General features: G+C 31.8%; 2 protein-coding genes across 3 annotated transcripts; one reads left to right on the top strand and one right to left on the bottom strand.

The window, feature by feature from the left end:
• Positions 1 to 2,546: 2,546 nt before the first annotated feature.
• On the top strand, positions 2,547 to 9,512 carry LOC100814787 (5'-nucleotidase domain-containing protein 4). The gene is made up of 17 exons (XM_003549386.5): positions 2,547 to 2,883; positions 3,928 to 4,244; positions 4,518 to 4,595; positions 4,738 to 4,958; positions 5,460 to 5,552; positions 5,753 to 5,836; positions 6,491 to 6,601; positions 7,023 to 7,128; positions 7,210 to 7,272; positions 7,435 to 7,488; positions 7,671 to 7,728; positions 8,014 to 8,090; positions 8,318 to 8,388; positions 8,475 to 8,535; positions 8,622 to 8,681; positions 8,770 to 8,832; positions 9,177 to 9,512. The coding sequence occupies exons 1-17, from the start codon at positions 2,796 to 2,798 to the stop codon at positions 9,297 to 9,299; spliced, it is 1,728 nt and encodes a 575-aa protein (XP_003549434.1). The 5' UTR covers positions 2,547 to 2,795; the 3' UTR covers positions 9,300 to 9,512.
• A 1,229-nt stretch (positions 9,513 to 10,741) lies between these two features.
• Positions 10,742 to 16,051, bottom strand: LOC100815313 (probable LRR receptor-like serine/threonine-protein kinase At2g16250). 2 transcript variants are annotated; one of them, XM_003549387.5, is made up of 5 exons: positions 15,358 to 16,051; positions 13,195 to 15,264; positions 12,685 to 12,810; positions 12,174 to 12,196; positions 10,742 to 11,862 (listed from the first exon to the last, which is right to left on the bottom strand). In XM_003549387.5, exons 2-5 carry the CDS (start codon positions 15,018 to 15,020, stop codon positions 11,273 to 11,275), a joined length of 2,565 nt encoding a protein of 854 aa, XP_003549435.1. In that variant the 5' UTR covers positions 15,021 to 15,264; positions 15,358 to 16,051; the 3' UTR covers positions 10,742 to 11,272. The 2 variants fall into 2 exon arrangements, with proteins under 2 accessions (XP_003549435.1, XP_025982170.1); XM_026126385.2 differs by having other exon boundaries at positions 13,195 to 16,051.
• Positions 16,052 to 19,828: the final 3,777 nt, after the last annotated feature.

Genomic DNA, 19,828 nt, shown 5'->3' on the forward strand with positions numbered 1-19,828 from the left:
TTATAAAATACTTTGTCAAGTGAAAAATCAAATCTTCTCAACTGATTTCTCACTAATTTTTTATTTATTTATTTTTTATTACTTAAGAAATTGGTTTCTTAGGAATTTATTGAAACTAATTTCTTGAGTAGTGTTTATTTTATAGACGCTATGAAATCGTAATCTGTGTTTTGTTTTTTTTTTAAATTATATTATGAAACTAGGAACCGATTTTATAACCATTTTTTTCTTATTTGTTTTTTTTTTTTTCTTTTTGTGGGGTGTTTTCTGCTATTTATGTGTGACTTGTTTCATCTGATCTAACAATAACAATGTCAATGGCACGTTTCTTTGATGTGACATGTTGCGTTGTTTGAGAAATGTGTTAATTTATTTTTCGAAATTATTACCTAAGGAGGTCAGAAACAGCGTCTAAGTCGATGACTAAAAAGATCTTCGATGAGAACTTTTTTGAAGATGAGAAAGAATTTAGGGTTCAATTAAGTTGGGTTTTTTTTTTATAAAAATAAAACTGAGGAAATATAGAGGAAAGGATGAGAAGCTGCTAATCAGTTTATATTTTCAAATTGCTACTTAAGGATATTGGCATTAGGATTTTTTTTTAAAAATCTAAATGTTTTCCTTAAGTAGAAAATTGTTTTTGTTGAGCAAAAGGACTATCTCTGCTAGGAAACCTGGTAACTTACTTATTTAATGGGATCCATGTACACTTGAATAAGAATATGTTTGGGCATCATAACCCAGAAAAATGTTTTATCATAGTATTTATCATGAATTCACTTGAAGTCATTTACAACCAACCAGAGCAAAAGTATTATCTACTCCACTTTATTATCCATGCCATTTTTCTTTTTGAAAACCTACTTGCACCTATAAGAAAACCCTTGGGGTGACTCTGTCAACAATGTTCACATTCGTCTACATAAGAAAAGGCACAACCATTTTCTTGCTTAAATTCGTGTTACTGATGCCTTTGGGGGGGAAAATCATATCCAAAATTATGTAAAAGTAAGGAAGAAGGATAACATGAAAAAAAAAATATTATTAATTTCATTTTGTAATAAAATTTTTGTTTTGTTTCATTATAAAATATCCAAACAACTGAAATGACATTTTTATTTATTTTCATTATATTTTAAATCATTTCATTATTATTATCATTTTTTTATATAAATCACATATTATTTATCAAAAACAATAATGTTTGAGTTAGACTAAATTATTCTGAATAATCAAACTCTCTCTATTTGATATAATTACATTCTGATAATTTAAATTTAAAATCTCTGATTAAATTGAAATAATATCAGTCAATTTATCTACACATTTAATAGTTATTGTTATCAATCAAAACATAACTTAAGGTGGCACCAGAAGTAAATAAGAATGTCAGTTTATTGGCAAATAACTTTTTGTAGGGTTTAGTTTTTAAAAATTTTAGAATTTATGTTCGTTCCTAATTTCTTTTTTGATTGGTTAACATTTTTTTCTTAAGTTTTTGTTAAGAAACTAAAAGTAAAACTCAAAGAAAAAAGAAACTAAAAGTAAAAAAAAAAATAGTTAAAAAAATAATTTAAAACTACAAAAATTATAGGAATTATAAAGATAGTAATCTTTTCTTTTCTTCCTGCATGTGAGACAAATCTTCTATTATGTTGCTAACGAAGACAGAAAGAAAGAAAGAAGAGATAATGGAAACATAAAGAGTATTCCCATAAACCTATCCATGTTAGAAATTATGAATGGTCACGAACCGATTTAATTTAATGAGAATAGAAAAACCCAATCAAAAAATTGAAAATTGAATAAACTGAAATTTGAATGTTTAAAAAATAAAAAAATGATTTTTTTATTGGATTGAATTGGATTTCAGATTTAATTTATAAAAGATAATTTAATGAAAAATTATTTAATTTATAAAATATAATTTAATAACAAATTAATCCTTAAATTTTATACCTTAATATTAAATTGATTTTCAAAAAATATAACTTATCATCAAATTCACTATTAAACATTATAAGTTAATAATAATTTGATTTCACAAATTTAATGATTAATTTGTTACATTTTTTATATATTTAAAAACTAAATTTATATTTTTGATATTTTAAAAATTAATTTATTACCGTGTCATAATTTCAAAGAAGAACTTAACTATTTAACCAATAATAAATTAGGTAGGGTCTATAATTGATAAAAGACAACTCCTATAGAATTTAGGTAGGGTCTATAATATCATTTTTATATCCACATTTAAAAAGAATACTTTATATCGGTTCGTGTAATAACTTTAATCTTTATTATGATACATTTGAGATATTTATAAACTCTCATACTCATGATTCATGATTCATATTTTTATTTATGTATAAAGTTAATAAATAAAAAAATTAGTCGTACTCATAACTCCCTTCTCACTTATATATATATATATATATCTTTGAGGATGGCTTGAGATCCATTTTGTGACCCCACTCTAGCGGCTGTCCCTACAAGAAATCAGCACAATAGGTCCCTCCTTCTCTTCCACGTGGCAGTGTCCCTTCCCCTCCTTCTCCAACTCCGCTCTCTTTATTTCATTTTCCCAACATTCTGAGCAATCCATTTCCAATTAAACCCGGCTTTTAATATTTTTTATATTAGTTACTTATCAATTTAGCTAGCAAGCACAATTTCAAAGGACATTATTGCCTTTCCTTCTCTACCCCACGCTACCCAAGGTTGCATTGCCATTCTGAACCTGCATTGCCAACTTGCCACCAATTCCGTTGCGTATATAAAGCAGTAGCGCGATGCAAAATCTTAACCGTTTCGTCTCGTTTTCTCTCCCCAACACTCGAATCTTCTCCTTCCCCGCACGGTTACACTCCGCGTCCGCAGGTTCGTCTTCTCCAAGGCTTGATTTCAGATTCTCTTGTTGATTAATTAATCCTAGTTCGTTCATCGCTTGATTCGTTGGACAATTGTGCATGGCGAGATATGGCGGGAGTGCTTGTTAGATAGTAGGAACTTGAAAGTTTAGTTCAATTGAGAGGTTGAGGTTTCTTGATTTATGGTGTTTGACTGTTTGTTTCCTAATCGATGGCTATTTCTGAGTGTGATTCCGAGATTTAAGGTGATTTTGTTCGAGAAAAAGGATTATCGTTACTACTCTATTTTTTCCCTGTTTTAGCTTATCGTCCGAGAATGTGTGTTTATATGTTATAATTTTTCTTATTGCTTTATTTTTTTTCGCTGTATTTTTCTGCTGTTAGCTTGCCTTATCGTGAGAGTGCACACACACAAAAAATAGTGTAAACTCTTCAGAATGTGCGTTTATATGTTATAATTTTTTATTGCTTTATTTTTTTCTTAATTTTTTTTCGCTTCATTTCTTCGGTTAGATCACATATATCTTACCTTATCGTGAGAGAGTGTAGGAATGTGCGTTGATATGTTTATAATTTTTTATTTTTATTACTTTACTTTTTTTGCTGTATTTTTCTGCTATTAGATCCAATATATGTCTTACCTTTTCGTGAGACAGTGTAAGAAGTGCGTTTATACTTTACAATTTTTTTTTACTTTATTTTTTCGCTGTACTTTCTGCTGTTAGATCAAATATATGTCTTACCTTACGCGTGAGAGGCAGGAATGTGCGTTTATAAAATGTTATAACTTTGTCGCCTATTTTATCCTGAATAAATGTATACGTCTGCATGATTTACAAACCGCAGGATGTTTGTACCACAATGGAATTATATTTACATGTTCAATCAATGCATTGATTTCTAAATAGATTTTGGACTAAAGCTTTTGGAGAAAATTGAGGAACTTCACTATTAATGCATTGGTTTGTTGTTATATGTGCTAAAGTCATTCCCATGTATTGCTGGAATATAATTCTTTGAACATTTTTGTTTTGTTGTGGATAAAATTAATCAGGAGCTAATCAGTGGCTTGCTCGATTTTCAATGGATGGGATCCATGCAATTGGTGCACGTCACCAAAACTCAGTTGATTTTCCTGACAGTGATAGTGCCAAACAGCTGCGTATATTGTCATCATCTCCTGATTTAGGACCTACAACTGATATAGGCAAGCAGATTTTCTGTAACCGGTCACTGAATATGAAAAACATTGTTGCTGTGGGATTTGACATGGATTATACTTTGGCACAATACATTCCTGAAACTTTTGAATCTCTTGCTTATCAACACACAGTTGAAAAGCTGGTTTATGATTTGGATTACCCTAGAGAGGTTTGTACAATTAACCTTGTAGTAATTATCACCATATTTAAGTATTTTCTGTTTTTTTTTTTTCCAGTGTCAATAATGATATAATGAAGGTATTGTATTTTTTTTCGGGGGTTTATTGACTTGTTTTTGGTTCACTTTGTATCCATCAACTTCTTGCAATGTAATATCCTTTAATCATGAAGGATTTTATTTGGTACCACTTTGTTTGTAGGTATAGTCAATCTTGCGTCATTTAGTTGCTATTTTGGCTAAAGGAATGTTTTTTTTCTGCAGTTACTGAGTTGGTCATTTGACTCGAATTACATGGTTAGGGGCTTGGTTCTTGACAAAAAGAGAGGCAACATCTTGAAGGTTAACAATGAACAAATGTTTTTTTTATACATCCACTCTTACCAGGGGAAAACTGTATAAGGGGATTGTATGGGAAACAATTATTTTTTTCCTTTTTCCAAAATTTCTGTTTGATTGTTGTATTGTTACCTCATATTTTTAGATGGATCGCCACAAATATGTGAAAGTGGCCTATCATGGATTTAAAGAGTTGTCAAAAGAAGATAAAGTTGGAACATATGAAAATACTTTAGTACATGATTCTTTCGATGGGCCAGACTATGCTCTCATTGATACACTTTTTTCACTTGCGGAAGCCTACTTATTTGCTCAGCTTGTTGATTTTAAGGACGGAAATCCTGGAAAGATTCAAGAGCATGTAGAGTAAGTCCTATTATTGTTTGCACAAGTCATTTTTTCCTACAGGAAGTCTATACACCTGCATTTTTCAAGTTCAATTGCATACTAAGATTAAGGCAATTGTTGATTTTATTTCATTGAAATTGGAGGCAATCTTTTGGTTAGCTTCTTGAGAAGCATTTTATTTAGGTTATCATTTATGATTATTTATTAGCTTCCATGTAGAGGTGTGCTTTTTATGGGTAGGGGCATATCTAGAACAGTATCATTAATCAATGTTGATTTCAACATCCGTACAACTTACAAGGCATTGAAAGGTTATGCTCATTTACTGCTAAACTTGTTTATGCAAAATTAGAGGACAATAAATAGTTAGTGACAGTTTTTCTGCATTAATATTAAGCAGGCAAAGTAAATGTATATTGAGCAGTGACTGTAATTTTTCTTAAAATGTCAGAAAATCATAGATTGTGATATAGAAATGAGTGCTTATTCTACTATACTTTTTATGGGTTGTCCTTTTAGTTATGCTCGTCTGTACAAAGATGTTCGAAATGCAGTAGATTTGTGCCACCGAGATGGAACATTAAAGCAAAAGGTTGCTATAGATCCCAAAAGGTATGACTGTAAAATCACCAGCACTTCACAATGAAAAAATGCATAATTTTTTTTTTTTTTTTTGCGTTATCTGAGATCTTTCTCATTAAAATATCAGATTCTTTATTAAATTTGTATGCTTTACTATAATAAATTATCTTTGGATTCTTGCTGATATTATACTGACGTGGTCATTTTTCTTTTAAAACCGAAAATATTAGGTATATCAATGAAGACACCTCCATAGTTCCCATGCTTAAAATGCTTAGAGATTCTGGACGAGCTACATTTTTGGTGACAAACAGGTACCGGTGAATTATCTATATAAACCAAAGTACAGGCTTAAAATTTATCAGCAAGTTGTCAAACCATCTTGTTATCAAAATGTATAAACTAGTTTGCAGAGCAATGCAAAATTATTTTTGTTTGGCAGATCCATTTTGTCAGTTTTCTTCAAATAAGAATTCCTTGTATTTGTTATTTAATAATTTAATGCTCAAATTATGGAACATGGTGGATTATCTTATATCTCTAAAGTTTTAAGTGTTAGTGTGTAACGCTAAAAATTATTTTTGTGCTTTCATCAATCAAATTAAGGCTTTCAAATAATTGGTTGTTGAGATGGCATTAAAGCTTGTATGACATTGTGGTCTAGAGTTTAATCATTTTTGCTGTTCTTTCAAATAAAAGTTGAATTTCAACTCAAGGTAGGGAGTGCCTGGCAGTATCCTCACTTCAAAGTCCGAAGTGCTACTTGCATGAGGTGTGTTAGAGAGAAATGTTAGTGCCTCCACCTAACAGTTAAATCTTTTTGCAAGAGTTGATTCATTACAAAAAAATATGGGTTGAGATGTTTCTTTACAATTTAATACGATCTTACAGAAAATATAAACACACTTGTGCTATGGTTTCTTTCTCTACAATTTACTAATATTTTAAACACGTCTCTAATTTTGCAGTTTATGGGACTATTCAAATGTCGTCATGAATTTCCTCTGTGGATCCAGTGAGGCAAATGAGAGTACCCAGTTTGACTGGCTTAAATACTTTGATGTCGTCATCACTGGCAGGTCTTGTTCTTCTCTTGGCATCTGCAACTAGTTAACTAGTTTTTGTTCATCATTCCGCTTAAAGTAAATTTTCCCATAATTAGGGGGCCATTGGAATTCCATAATGCTCGAATTCTATCACAAGTAATCAGGAGACCTTGCAATCATTTAGTCAGGTCCTTATGTCATTCAGTGAATGCATGACATTGTCAATTTCTTTTATCCCAACCACAAAATATGTTTGTATTGCAATTTTTATGATGATATGTTGTTTATCAGTCCATTATGCATTTACTAATTTTGTAAAAGAACATCAAAATATACCTGTTTTGCAATCTGTACTGGGTTCTTGAGCTGGTTGAGTTTCCAACAATTCAGTAATGTACACTATGTAACTTATAGATTTCCTTGCTAAATCTGATCTTGTCAATCATCCATACAGTGCAAAGCCAAGCTTTTTTCTCGAGGGAAATCATGCCAACCTGTTTGAGGTCGTCCCTGAGAGTGGAATGCTACTTAATACAGATAATGGCTCTCCAATGGCTCAGGTTGGCATAGCACATCAAATCATTGTATTGATTCCTTTAGTGATCTTGTTTCAAAATATTTCCCTTTTTTTCTTTTTAAAGGTGGGTAATACCTCTGCAAGAGTACTAAAGGAAGAGAAGGGTCATGCTCGAAAAGTTTTCCAGGTACATTAATCATTGTCTTATCTAAAATGTAATTCATTTTGGTTAGGTTTATGTGACTGAAAAATGTTGATGTTAATGTTATTTGATACTAGTGTCTGGGTCCTATAAAAGGTTTATAGCTCAACATTTTATTACTTTAGTGATTATACCCTTCCATTTTAGGGAGGCAGCGTTGGTCACCTACATAATCTACTCTCAATAGAATCAAGTTCACAGGTATTAATTTTCTTTTATGAAATATGTATATTGTTAGCATAAATAAATGGCAGTAAATTTTACTGTGAAATGTACTGTTGGTTTAAAGAGCTTATTATTATACTAGATAGTGTGACAGTTGGTCTACGAATTCTAAAACAGTAACATTTACTGAAGCTTTAAATAAAACTCTACACTTGTAGGTTCTATATGTTGGGGATCACATTTACGGAGATATTCTACGCAGCAAAAAGGTTCTTGGTATATTATATTAATCCTTATCACTCAAAATAGATGGATTATGAATTTTATTCCAATCTTCCAGCAAGCCTAAGTGTTACTTGTGGTTAAAATATTAGGGAGTATAGATACAGGAAAGGCAATTAAAACTTAAATGCAAGGCATTGATGAGGCTTAATAATCGTGTCTAATTATGCTTATTTATGTGTGGAAACCTGAGTAACTATTATATTCTTTTAAATTATGTGTATTTGTTGATTCATTTTTAAAATAACTTTGATCTTGATTTAATGTGCTCACGAGCAGGTTGGAGAACAATGTTGGTAATCCCAGAGCTTGAGAAGGAGGTTAAACTACTTTGGGAATTGAGAGATGCTCGTAAGGTGCTTGTGGATTTTATATATACATTTTTTATTTTTCATACAATAATGCTTAGCTTTCTAAACTAGTAAATGCTAAAAAAAAGGACATCATACAAAAGGATAGGTTTAATTTGTGCAGAAATGATATAAGGTTTGGGTTTTTGCATTCTCATTTTCTTCTCATTAGACAACTGAGAAGCTAATACACGTTTGGGTTATAAGATTTTCACGCAAGTATTGTTGTGCAGGAACTTCAACATCTGAGGAGTGAGCGAGACCGCATTGAGGATGAAATGCATTATCTGAATGAGTCTCTCAGGTTAAGTATAATTCTGGACCACATAAGTCCTGTCTTACTAGTTACTATCTGGTTCAATTCACAGAGAATAGTCTACAATTTTTCAGATTAAAGAATCCAGATGAGGATACCAAACAAAAGTTTAACTCGAAACTTGATAAATTGAAGGTTAGGCCTTTTAGGCCCATTCTCATTTTCTTATGTCAAGCATAGAGGTCCAATTATGAGAATTTATTACCCAATTCTTTTATCAGCTTGAAAGAGAGAGAGTACGATTAAGTCATCAAGAAGCTCAAAGAAAATTACACCAAAAGGTAGAAGAGGTTTAGCCTTTTCCCAATATTTTAAGTTCTGTTTCTACTGGTCAGGGACACTAGAATTCATGCAATTTACTTTATACAGTTTCACGAGCCATGGGGCCAGCTGATGAAGACTGGTTATCAGAACTCTCGCTTTGCACATCAGGTAAAATTTGACTTTCTTTGAAACTGTACAGGCACAGCATCACCGTTGGGTCAGACCTGTATGCAACAGGAACCTGCACTTTCAATTGTATTTTTTCCAGTCAGCATAGCATGGCTGTAAGGGCATTGCTGTGGTGTTAGATAGCATACTAACTCTTGCTAAATGATGCCTAAATATTATACCAATGCGTTAAGAACATGCTGGAAAATTACGCATTTTCCCCCCTCATTTAGAAGCTTGTGAAAATGATTGCATTTTTTTCCCACTTTCCAAATCATAAATACAAAATTGATCTTGGTGAATGGTAATTCGTTTAATGAACCTGTTTAATGTGCATGATGCAGGTTGAGCGATTTGCGTGCCTTTATACTAGCCAAGTATCTAACTTGGCGTTGTTCTCTTCAGACAAGTACTACAGACCCAGTGAAGATTTTATGCAGCATGAATTTAGCATTTTCGAAAGCTGAGCTCTTCTACTTGTGTGTTTTGTTCTGCACCCCTTCTCTTTTTTGGGTGGCATATATGGTGTTGGTGAATAGTGGTAGTAACATCTCGAGGTTTTCAACGTCTGTTAATAAGGGGAAAAATAGATGCTTACTGAATTTTAATATTAGTTTTGTTAGGTACTTTATGGAATTCAGTGGCCTTACAAAGCATAAGTTACTTTTACTTGGCTATAATTTCAGTTGTTAGCTAATGTGAGGCATACTAGTAAGTATTTTACACGTTTTATTTGCTAGCAACTTAATAAACCCATGAATAAACAAAGTATAATAGAACGAATTTTAAGGCATGCCAAATTTACCATGAATCAAGAGGCGTCCAACCAGTTTTCGGCTCAAAGGACTTCTTTCGTTCTTTCCAGGCTCCAGTGGATTTATTCGGTTATGATTCAACATGAAAATATTTTGTTTTTTTTTACATGTAATCACATCATTATTAAATACTACTTATTTTCGTACATATTTTTTTTTTAAAATATTGTCTTTAAATTTTCTGTCTTAAAATCCTTTAATCTTAATCTTAATTTTAATTACTTTATACTTTTCGCCAGGATGACTAATAGGAGACTCATGGCTGTGGAAGACGATGGTTGTCTCTGAAATTTAACTAATCAAATCTACTTGCTAAAACTTTTGTGCATGGCATCATCATAAGTCATCTTGTTAAGCGCACTTTAATTTAGTTCATTTATAGTAATCTTGATTATTTTTTATTTAAATATATTAGTAAAGTATTTTTTAAAAAATTATTGTAGATATTTTGATGATAGAGGAAGATATAAAAGTTAAAAAGAATAAAAGAATGTTGGGACGAGCGAGTTATTCACAAATTTTAATGATAAATTCTAAAAAAATTAAACTTAGTTCATTTATAAAAGAGAAGAAAAGTTATACGTTAAAATGTTTTACACAATCATTTAATTGTAATTCATCATGTATGATAAGTTTGTTTATTTTTAAAATAATTAATTATTTTAGAGTAGTTCAAATGATAATTTGTGATTGAATAATAATGTAAAACTATTTTGTAGGGTAGTATATTGACATTAAACTTTTTATAAAATCAAGTTTAGTCAAGCAAGAGATGGTTTGTTAAAACAAACGAGTTTGATTAAGTATTTATGAAAAGCACTCAAATAATGCATCAATAGCATAATCTATTCACACGTTGCAGCATATGTGATGGAATCCTTGAGGACTTTGTGCTGAGAAACGTGGTAGATATGATGAGAATTTGTGTAGAATGACAAATCTTTTTAAAACAAAAGTAGAATTACTGAATTGTAAAACTTGTGTTTCAATAATACGTCATGAGCTTACATAGAGAACCTCTAGTAGCACATGACTTCCTAACCAATCAATCCAGTACTAACTAATGACACATGCTAAAGAACTAACTAATAAAGTTAACTAACTCAACCAATTACCATTTTGTGTTTTTCTTAAGTGCAAAAAGATGAACTTTCAACACTTCAAGATTAGAGCAAATGCCACAGAGCTCGAGAAGATTTACAATGCTAAATACATATAACCTACCAAAGAAAACCTCGAGTGAGTAACAACGTTTTTCCCACCTACAATTACTCGTAAAAATGAAAACCCTCTCATTATTTTACATTTTGTCACACAACTTTTAACCTAGGGGAGGGCTGTGTGTTTCAAACAATCTATTGAATGAGTAAAATTATTCAGTTTTTTTCGGAGTTCTCATACCAGACATTTCAATCTGTACTGCTTAATCTGAGCTTTGGAAAGCAAAAGCTATCACTAGCAGTATTAAGGTTTTCCATTGCTTCAATACGGACCATAATGGATGCTGGGTAGTGAGTTTGATGTGCTAATAACAAGCAATTGCTATGGCACCACCAGTTATCTGAGAAAGTGGTAAAAAAAAAACCTCACAGACTAAAGAATAACCAAATCCATTTCACAAGTGCTTATCTTGCCACTCCTGTCTCCACATCTAGTATTTCCAATGGTTCGGGGAAAATTTCATTGGACGATCTTTTATTGGAAGAAGAGTGATCGTTTCCACTACTTTGAGAACCTACTTTTCCTGATTTTTTAGTGTCACTAGAACCCTCTTTGTTTGTGGCAACAACACTGTCTGATGAGCTGTGTCTCCAGCTACCAAAGAATGCAGTGCTCCAAGATTTCCTAGAAGAGTTTGATCTCAACCTTGCTGAGCTAGTATTTTCTTCTCTCACAATCTTCAATGGATTTTCCAATGCTTTCAGGACATGCCTCATAGGAGGGCGTTTGGAAGGCTTGGGATTCAAGCATGCATTGGCCACAATTGCCATAGCCCATACCTCTTCCAACAGGTCCTCATCCACGATCAATGATGGGTCAATAATCTTAGTCACCCGTTCTTTATCGTATATAGTGATGTAAGGCAAGGTTTGCTCTAACCACTCCTTTGTAGAGGCATCATCTAACTTGCTGACTTCAATGTTACCGGTAATGAGCTCAAGTAAAATCTTGCCAAAACAGTAGATATCATAGGCACATGTCACTGATGATTTACCTGTTCATTGGCACAACAGAAAAAGGAAACGTTGAGTATTTCTCTTGTAACAGTTTTAAACAACAAAAAGGTCATAAATCTTAATGCCAATATGTAAGTGCGCATGTCCTTTCCATGTACTAACATATGGAGCAGTCTAGCAGAACAGTAACGTTTAGTGTACTGCTGCACTTAAATCTCTTCCATAAAATGGTTCTTATTTTTCATATCTAGGTCTAGACCCTAGATATTTCTGGCCATTAAAAGAATGGATGCATGGATTAACAATCGGGTTAAAAACTAAATAGACATTTCTAAACCAATTTACTCACCAGAATCTGCTTGATTGGAAGATCTGCAAAATCACAACAAAATAAACAGTTGGTTACAACCATTTCTGAATATAAATATGAACAGGAAAATGAATTCAAATATCAACAAAATCAACATGCAGTGATAGCTCTGTTTGCTAGTGCTTTGTGTCACTTGATTACAAGAAGCATCATATCAATAAGAATGCAATCTTTTTATCTACAATTAATTAATTAGAGATACATTAATTTTCAGTGACTCGTGAATATATAAAAATTTAAATTAAATAGGTTGAATGACTATCTATACACAAATATGCACCAGAAAAACAGAAGCAACAATTGTACTAATTCTACCAAAGAAAAGTAATAGATCTACTAAGTCATTCTAGCTTATATAGGCATGATCAAATCATTTTCTGGCCAGTATATTTATAACCATTAAAAGCTTCAGTATGTTTATAAATCATCATAGTATCTCTTTGTTTTCATTTGTTACAAAACAGTTATGCTTTATGAATTCAAAACTTACGGTGGCTTGCTGAAAACCCTTGAGATGACTCCTTGTTGAAGATCTCCTTGGGCAGTAACCTCACTCAAACTTCCAAGTCGCACTTCAAATTTATCATCAAGTAGTATACTGCTAGCTTGGATATCTCTTCAAAAATTAAGAGTAAAATTTCAGTAATGCACAGAACTGCAAAAGTTCTTTCAAACATCTTCATGTTACACATTGTTAACAGTGATAGTGAACTTACAATTTAATGCAACATAATAAGTCATTCAAAAAAAAATTACAAGTGACCAGAATATGTTTATTTATTTATTTATTTTATGCCAATATATTAGTCAACTTCGAAGTTCTATTTCTAACATAGAAATATGCCTCACAAAGGTACCATGCTAAAGAAAATGAGAATCCAACATATTTTGACAACATAAATTCAATCAATTTTTTCCGACAAATTCAATTATGTGGCTAATAATATTTTTCTACTCATGGTAAAAGAACCCTAACAATTTGTAATGCATTTGGTATTACCTGTGGACAAGGGGAGGGCTGCACTCATGTAGGTAAGCTATGCCTTCAGCAGCTCCTATTGCAATTTTCAATCTCGTGATCCAATCCAGGGACTGTAATTTACCATCTGAACCGGTGACTCTGTGCAAGGAAGTAGCTAAATCTCGATTTGGCATGTACTTGTAAACTATGAATTTCTCATTTTCATTGTCCAAGCAGTGGCCCAGGATTGGGACCAATCTTGCATGTGGAACCTTACTTAATAGTCCCAATTCCACAACATACGATTCTCTCTTAAATAAATTCAAATCTACCTTTTTGACAACCACGGTTGCTCCACCTTCCAAGACTCCCAAGAAGAGGTCCCCAGAATGACCATGCTTTATGACATTTGCTTCAGCAAAATTGCTGGTCAAATGGAGCATTTGCTCAAAACTGAATGCATCTCCCACAGTCACAAAGACGGTATCCTTAGGAGGTATAGGACTTTCCCCTTCTTGAACAGGCCCCCCATCTTTGGTCCCCCTTTGAACTCCCAAGCTTCTACGATTGTGACATTGTTTTAGAACAAGCATGAGGACCAATGCCAGCAGCACAATAAAGCCAAGCCCACCAAATATTCCTACCAGTATGAATATCACCCGACTACGGCTTCCGGACTTGAGGAATCCAAAGGGTAAACTTCTATTATCATAAAACACTCTACAGTCTTCCAAATCCCTCTGGTTTGGAATCCTCTGTAGGCAATTTCTATCTAGACTAACATTATTAACACCACCACCTGGCACCTCACCTTCCAAATAATTACTTGATAAATCAATAATTTCAAACCTGTCCAGTGAAGTATTCAAAAGTCCATAGAACAAATTGTTTGACAGATTGAACACAAAACCAACAGAGCTAACATTCCAACTCGTGAAATTCGGCAGCGTCCCAGTGAGGTTGTTACTGGACACATCAAGAAAGTGCAATCTGGGCATTGGCCACAAATCAGCCGGAAGAACACCATCAAACAAATTCCCTCTGAGAATGAGAACCTTGAGTGCCAAAAGGCCAGAAGAAGATGAACCACCTGGCAACGACCCCGACAGAAAATTCATACTAAGATCAACATCAACCAACTTGGAAAGGTTACCCAGTTGAGAGGGAAAAGTCCCAGTAAAAGAATTCCCAGAAAGGTTAAAAAATTGAAGACTTGAAAGGGCACCCAATTCAGGTGGAACAGACCCAGACAAGAAATTATAAGAAAGATCAAGCCTTGAGAGGTTCCCAAGTTTAGACACAGAATCAGGCACAGTCCCTGAAAGAGAGTTACCAGAGAGATTAAGAACAGAAAGCCTTGTGAGGTTCCCAAAGGTTGAAGGCATTCTGCCAGTGAGAAAATTCCCTGAAAGCAACAAAACCTTCAACTTACTCAACCACCCAATTGAATCAGGAATCGAACCCTTTATAGAACAAAAGCTAAGGTCAAGCACCTCCAACACACCAAGGCTCTCACCCAACCACTCAGGAATAGACCCATTAAGCTTAAACCCAGAAGCATTAAACGTTTCTAACAGTGTGAAATTCACAAGAGAACCCACTTCAAAACTTGGGTTAAGCCTTCCCCACCTTGTTCTCCTCAAACCTGACACGTTTATGCCCACAACTCGACCGTTCCGGCACTGAACCCCGGTCCAGTTCCCGCACGGTTCGGCTTTTATTGGCCAATACTTTGCCCTAATCTCCAACGATTGTCGAAGCTCCCTTAACGCAAACCATTCCGTTCTCGAACTCATCCCCATTGTTAACCCAACCATCAACAACAACATTGTAACCACACTCACTGCAATTCCTTCCATTCCCATGAATGCTAAAACTCACTCACAAACTCAACTTCACTTTTTTTGCTCACAAATATCTTCTAGTCAGTATACAATCTTGTTCAAGTCAGATAAAACTACTATAAACAGCCACAAAACTCTTTCTCTGAATATTTAACGCAGAACACAGTTACATATCAGGACTTGAATTCCAGACTACTAGTTAAGCTGGAGCTGGAACTAGTTGATCCACCTAATCAATGGTGAAATGAACTTCACTTTACTTCATCTGCATGCATCAGTTTAGTTCAATTCAGCAAAATTGACACACACACCATAGATTTTTTTTTCTTTTTGATTATTTTTTTTCACTTTTGATTACCTGCACATGATGCTGTTGCGCTGTCTCGTCTGAATTCCAACACAATCCACAAAACGGATCCATTAAAGTCTCAGTTGGGAGGAATGTCTCTGTTTCTTTAATTTCCTCGCACGAGCGTGGATGAAATGAAACACAGGCTTTGTCATGTTTAAGGTTGTAGTATTGTATTGTATGTTTGTGAGACTGAGTAGTATAATGTTGTGGTGTGTTTTACATGACCAAAAGGAGTGATGGTTTTGGAACTGAGGTGAGGTTTGTGCAACTAAACATTAAATGGGGTGTGAAGAGAATGGATAGTGCATTAATGATGCACCCAACTGCCACGAGTCTAAGTTTGTTTCTAACTCACCGAAAGATATAAATGAACGCGCTTGAAATATATATATATATATATATAGAGAGAGAGAGAGAGAGAGAGAGAGAGAGGTGGTGGTGGTGAAGAATGAATGAAGAAGACTCTGTAACTGTGTAAGTGTTTTTCTGAAAAAGGTGGAGGGGTGTTAATGGTAGTTATGAAGAGTGTGTTGTGTGATTATTATTGAGGGTTGGTTTTGTAAAGAGATTGGATTGGAAAAGTTGGATAATACAATACAATACTTCAACACATCAATGAAGTGAAAAAACAAAATGATTGTCAATTTGTTATCAGAAGTTTCTTGGAATTACATGCCTTTTTTTTATGTTGGAGTTGAATTTTCTTTTCTGGTTTATGCTGTAGACCTGAAAAGGTCTATCAGATCAGAGTCTCAAGTTTTTTTTTTTTTTTCTTTTTTAGTTCAACCACCACTCAAATTTGGATATTCTGGTTCTCAAATGGACCCCGAGTTATGTTTATAAGTTTCAATTCTTTAGATTAATTATCAATTTGAAATTTAGTTATACATTCTTCACCTCTTTTCAAGAACCTATTATGTCGAAATTAATCCTCCCAAAAACTCAACTCAAAGCGTCAAGTTGTTGTAATTTGTTGTGTCTTCATATGTAGAATTTTCAAAGGGGAAACCAATTTTGAAATGTCACGCCTTCAAACCAAGGATCACATGACAACAGTTAGATCGGTCCAAATCCCGTAGTTTAGTGTAGAAAAATGTAAATATGTGTGCGAAATTGACGATGGGGCGTTTTGTTTATTCGGTTAATAATGGCTTCTTTGATTTAATTGTGTATTCAAACCCAGCCTTTCTGGTATTCAACTTTAGGTCAGTTGACAGATATCAATCTTGATTTTTATAATTGTAATGTGACATTGGTGACGAAGATTCCATTTTTTTTATTTATTACACGGATATTTTATTTCATATATATCCTCTGCTGTAGATTTTTTTTTTTAAATATAATTTGATCATCATCAAAATAATTTTATCCTACACATTTGCATCATTCGCTATAAATGAATTATAAATAATGTATAATAGAGTATAGTTTTTTTTTACATATATAAAAATATTTTATATTATCATATAGTTATAAATTCTTATTGTAATCTATTTATTGATTTTTATAGTATTTCAAAATTTATAATCTAATTTAATATACAAAATGAAAAGATATTATAGAATTAAATATAAATAGTGTTGTGTGTCTTATTCAAAGTTTTGTCTATGCCGTAAGTCCTCTATGATTTAATGGTTTTTCCAATTTGTTGAAGAAGCATATATAATTAAAAAGAGTTTTTTTTTTTAATCCAAGAACTTAGAGAGAAAGAAGAGGATATAGTATATCTTAAATTTAGGGCTTTTAATAAACGATTAATTAACTTTTAAATAAAATTAAATACAGTATAGGTAAGATAATTTTGTACATTTGAAAATTGAATTAAATAAGGGGATATCAAATTAAAAACAATAACGCAAAAAAAAAGTTAAAGCTAAAAATATTTCGTGTGAGTATGAATTCAAATTTGAAAATAATCTTTTGAATTAATTCATACAAAAACAAAAGTTTGCTCACCACTAAAATAATTGCTTTAAACCATCTTTAAAAGCTGAATTGTACAAGTGGCTGCACTTACGTTGCCATGCATACAAGGAAAGCAAATTGGCGGATTTAGACAATACCATACTGACTTGGACTGATCGTATATATTAATGCAAGTCTATGTCTTATTGGTGCAATTTAAGCTATTTACTTGATTTATTTATCATATTTTGATTGATTATTATAATATAACATTATAATTAAATAATTTATATATACATATATATTTTATTTTAATGATATAAATTTAAGCCATCATTAAATTATTTTGTTAAATGACAAAAAAATATTATTTTACTTATAAACAATTATTGTTTATATAAATAATTGAAGTCTAATTTCAAGGGATCTAATGTGACACGTAAATCATTTTCAATGATAAAAAAATAAATATCTAAATTAAAAAAGCGTTGGAAATGCTACTTGCTTATTTGTAAGCTAAAAATATAAAATAATTCATTAAATTTTAACTAAAAAGCATCTAAATTAAACAAGACATGACTTTAATCTTTTTAAAATATTTACCATAATCACAACAAATAGATGGTAATGTATGAAATTTATGCATTAGGAAATATTAATACTTTAGTTTTGTCTTTATTCTTGTTTTATTATAATCATTCAATTTGTTTGCTATAATTTTGTTTATTATATATATATATGTTTAATATAATATTTTACAAGTTATTACTTTTAGTGATAGTTAAAAATATTATAATTACTAAAAGTAATGATTTTTTATCGGTAAAAATTGTTATAAATGAAAATAAAGGATTAATACAAATTTCAAGATTAAAGAAACAAATAAAAAACAACCCTGAACAATTATTGTACTAATTCTAACATGTAATAATATTTTTTTTGAATAGTAACAATCATTATCTTTTGGGGGGTATTCTGTTGACTCCAGACGACTTGATAAAGAAGTTTTCCACTAAAATAAAGTTGTTACCTTTTATCTCTTGATGCTGGACTACGTAGTAAAGCACTCTCATCTGCCATCAATCAACAATTACAACAATAATTATATACCACAAGTTGAAACCTAACTTATTAAAAATATAATTTTAAAATTTCCAAACTTTAATGTTGAATTTGGGTGAACAATTTTAAGATTTCAATAAATTTAAGATGCCTGATATTTGAATTGATTTCAATTAAATTTCTTTTATTTTCTAAATGATTTATTTGGATAAAATAATTTAAATGTCTTAAATTTTAAATTCTGATATTAGACATAAAAATAATACCCACAAAGATTGGTTCAATTGATTAAAAAACAACTCATATCTCACAAGGATATGATTCAATTTCCATTGTTAATGTGAATATCTTATTATGGATAATATGTAAATAACTATGTAAGTAATTTTTCAGTCCTTAGACGTCCTGATGAATCTCGAATCTAACTTGCTTAAATTTTTTATGACGTCGACATACAATTTAATTTTCATTATGGAAAAAAGACGAGAGTAGAGACTCATGCATGTGAGAGAGGAGGAGACCAGAGTGAAAAGAGAGAGAAAAATTGGTCACAAATAATCCATATTTTTACTTCTTTTTTTTTAACATTTGAAAATCTAAACAAATTACTAGAATTTCAAATACCTTTTAAATACACTACCCAAAGAACATTATAAAAAAAAATCTCATTTAAATTAAGTTATCCACTTAAATTTCCTTATGCAAACATATCATATTTTTTTTTATTATTATCACTAAACACACCATAAATGAAAAACTAACCTTAACAGATATTAAATATCGTGTCCTTTTATCTCAACCCATAAGTTGAGGATGATTATGGACATGATCCTAAATTGAAGGGATAAACTATTTGGTTCTTTTTTTTATTTCTAAAAATTGATGTGAAATCATTTATAATCAAATTAAACTTGTTGATAGTACAAGAGATTATTTTAACTTTTAAGTAAACATAAGATTTTTTTTAATTAGAATATTTACATCATACTTTTCTAAAATACCTTTTAGAATACTAATATTTTTTCCTCATCTTTCTCTAACATATTAACAACCTTAAAAATATACTAATTTTTTAAAAATAAGGAAAAGTGTTCCATAACCATTTTTGGTCATGTTGGGCAGCACGTGGCCAAGTGGAAGACCATAGTACAGTGACCAGTGACGGACCTACGTTGAACTGAGGGTGTGCACTTGCACCTTCTTATTTTTTAAAATTCATTAAATTTATAAATAAAATCTTATATTTTTATATTTTATTTTATTTATATTTATATAATTGAACCTACTAATTTTATTTTTTATAATTTGCACCCACTGACTCAGGGTCTTGGATCCGCCACTCACAGTGATTGATAATAGTGCCGACCACCACTTCGTCAACCCCTCACTCACATTGCTTGCATCGCCAATGTGGCAAAGCCATAATAATACTAACAAACACAAAAATCATAATAATATTGTTTTTCTTCTAGAGGTAAGATGTGCACGTCAGGCACCGAAAATTATGAGA

The sequence above is a fragment of the Glycine max genome, chromosome 17 (genome assembly GCF_000004515.6).
Source record: "Glycine max cultivar Williams 82 chromosome 17, Glycine_max_v4.0, whole genome shotgun sequence".
NCBI lineage: Eukaryota > Viridiplantae > Streptophyta > Magnoliopsida > Fabales > Fabaceae > Glycine > Glycine max.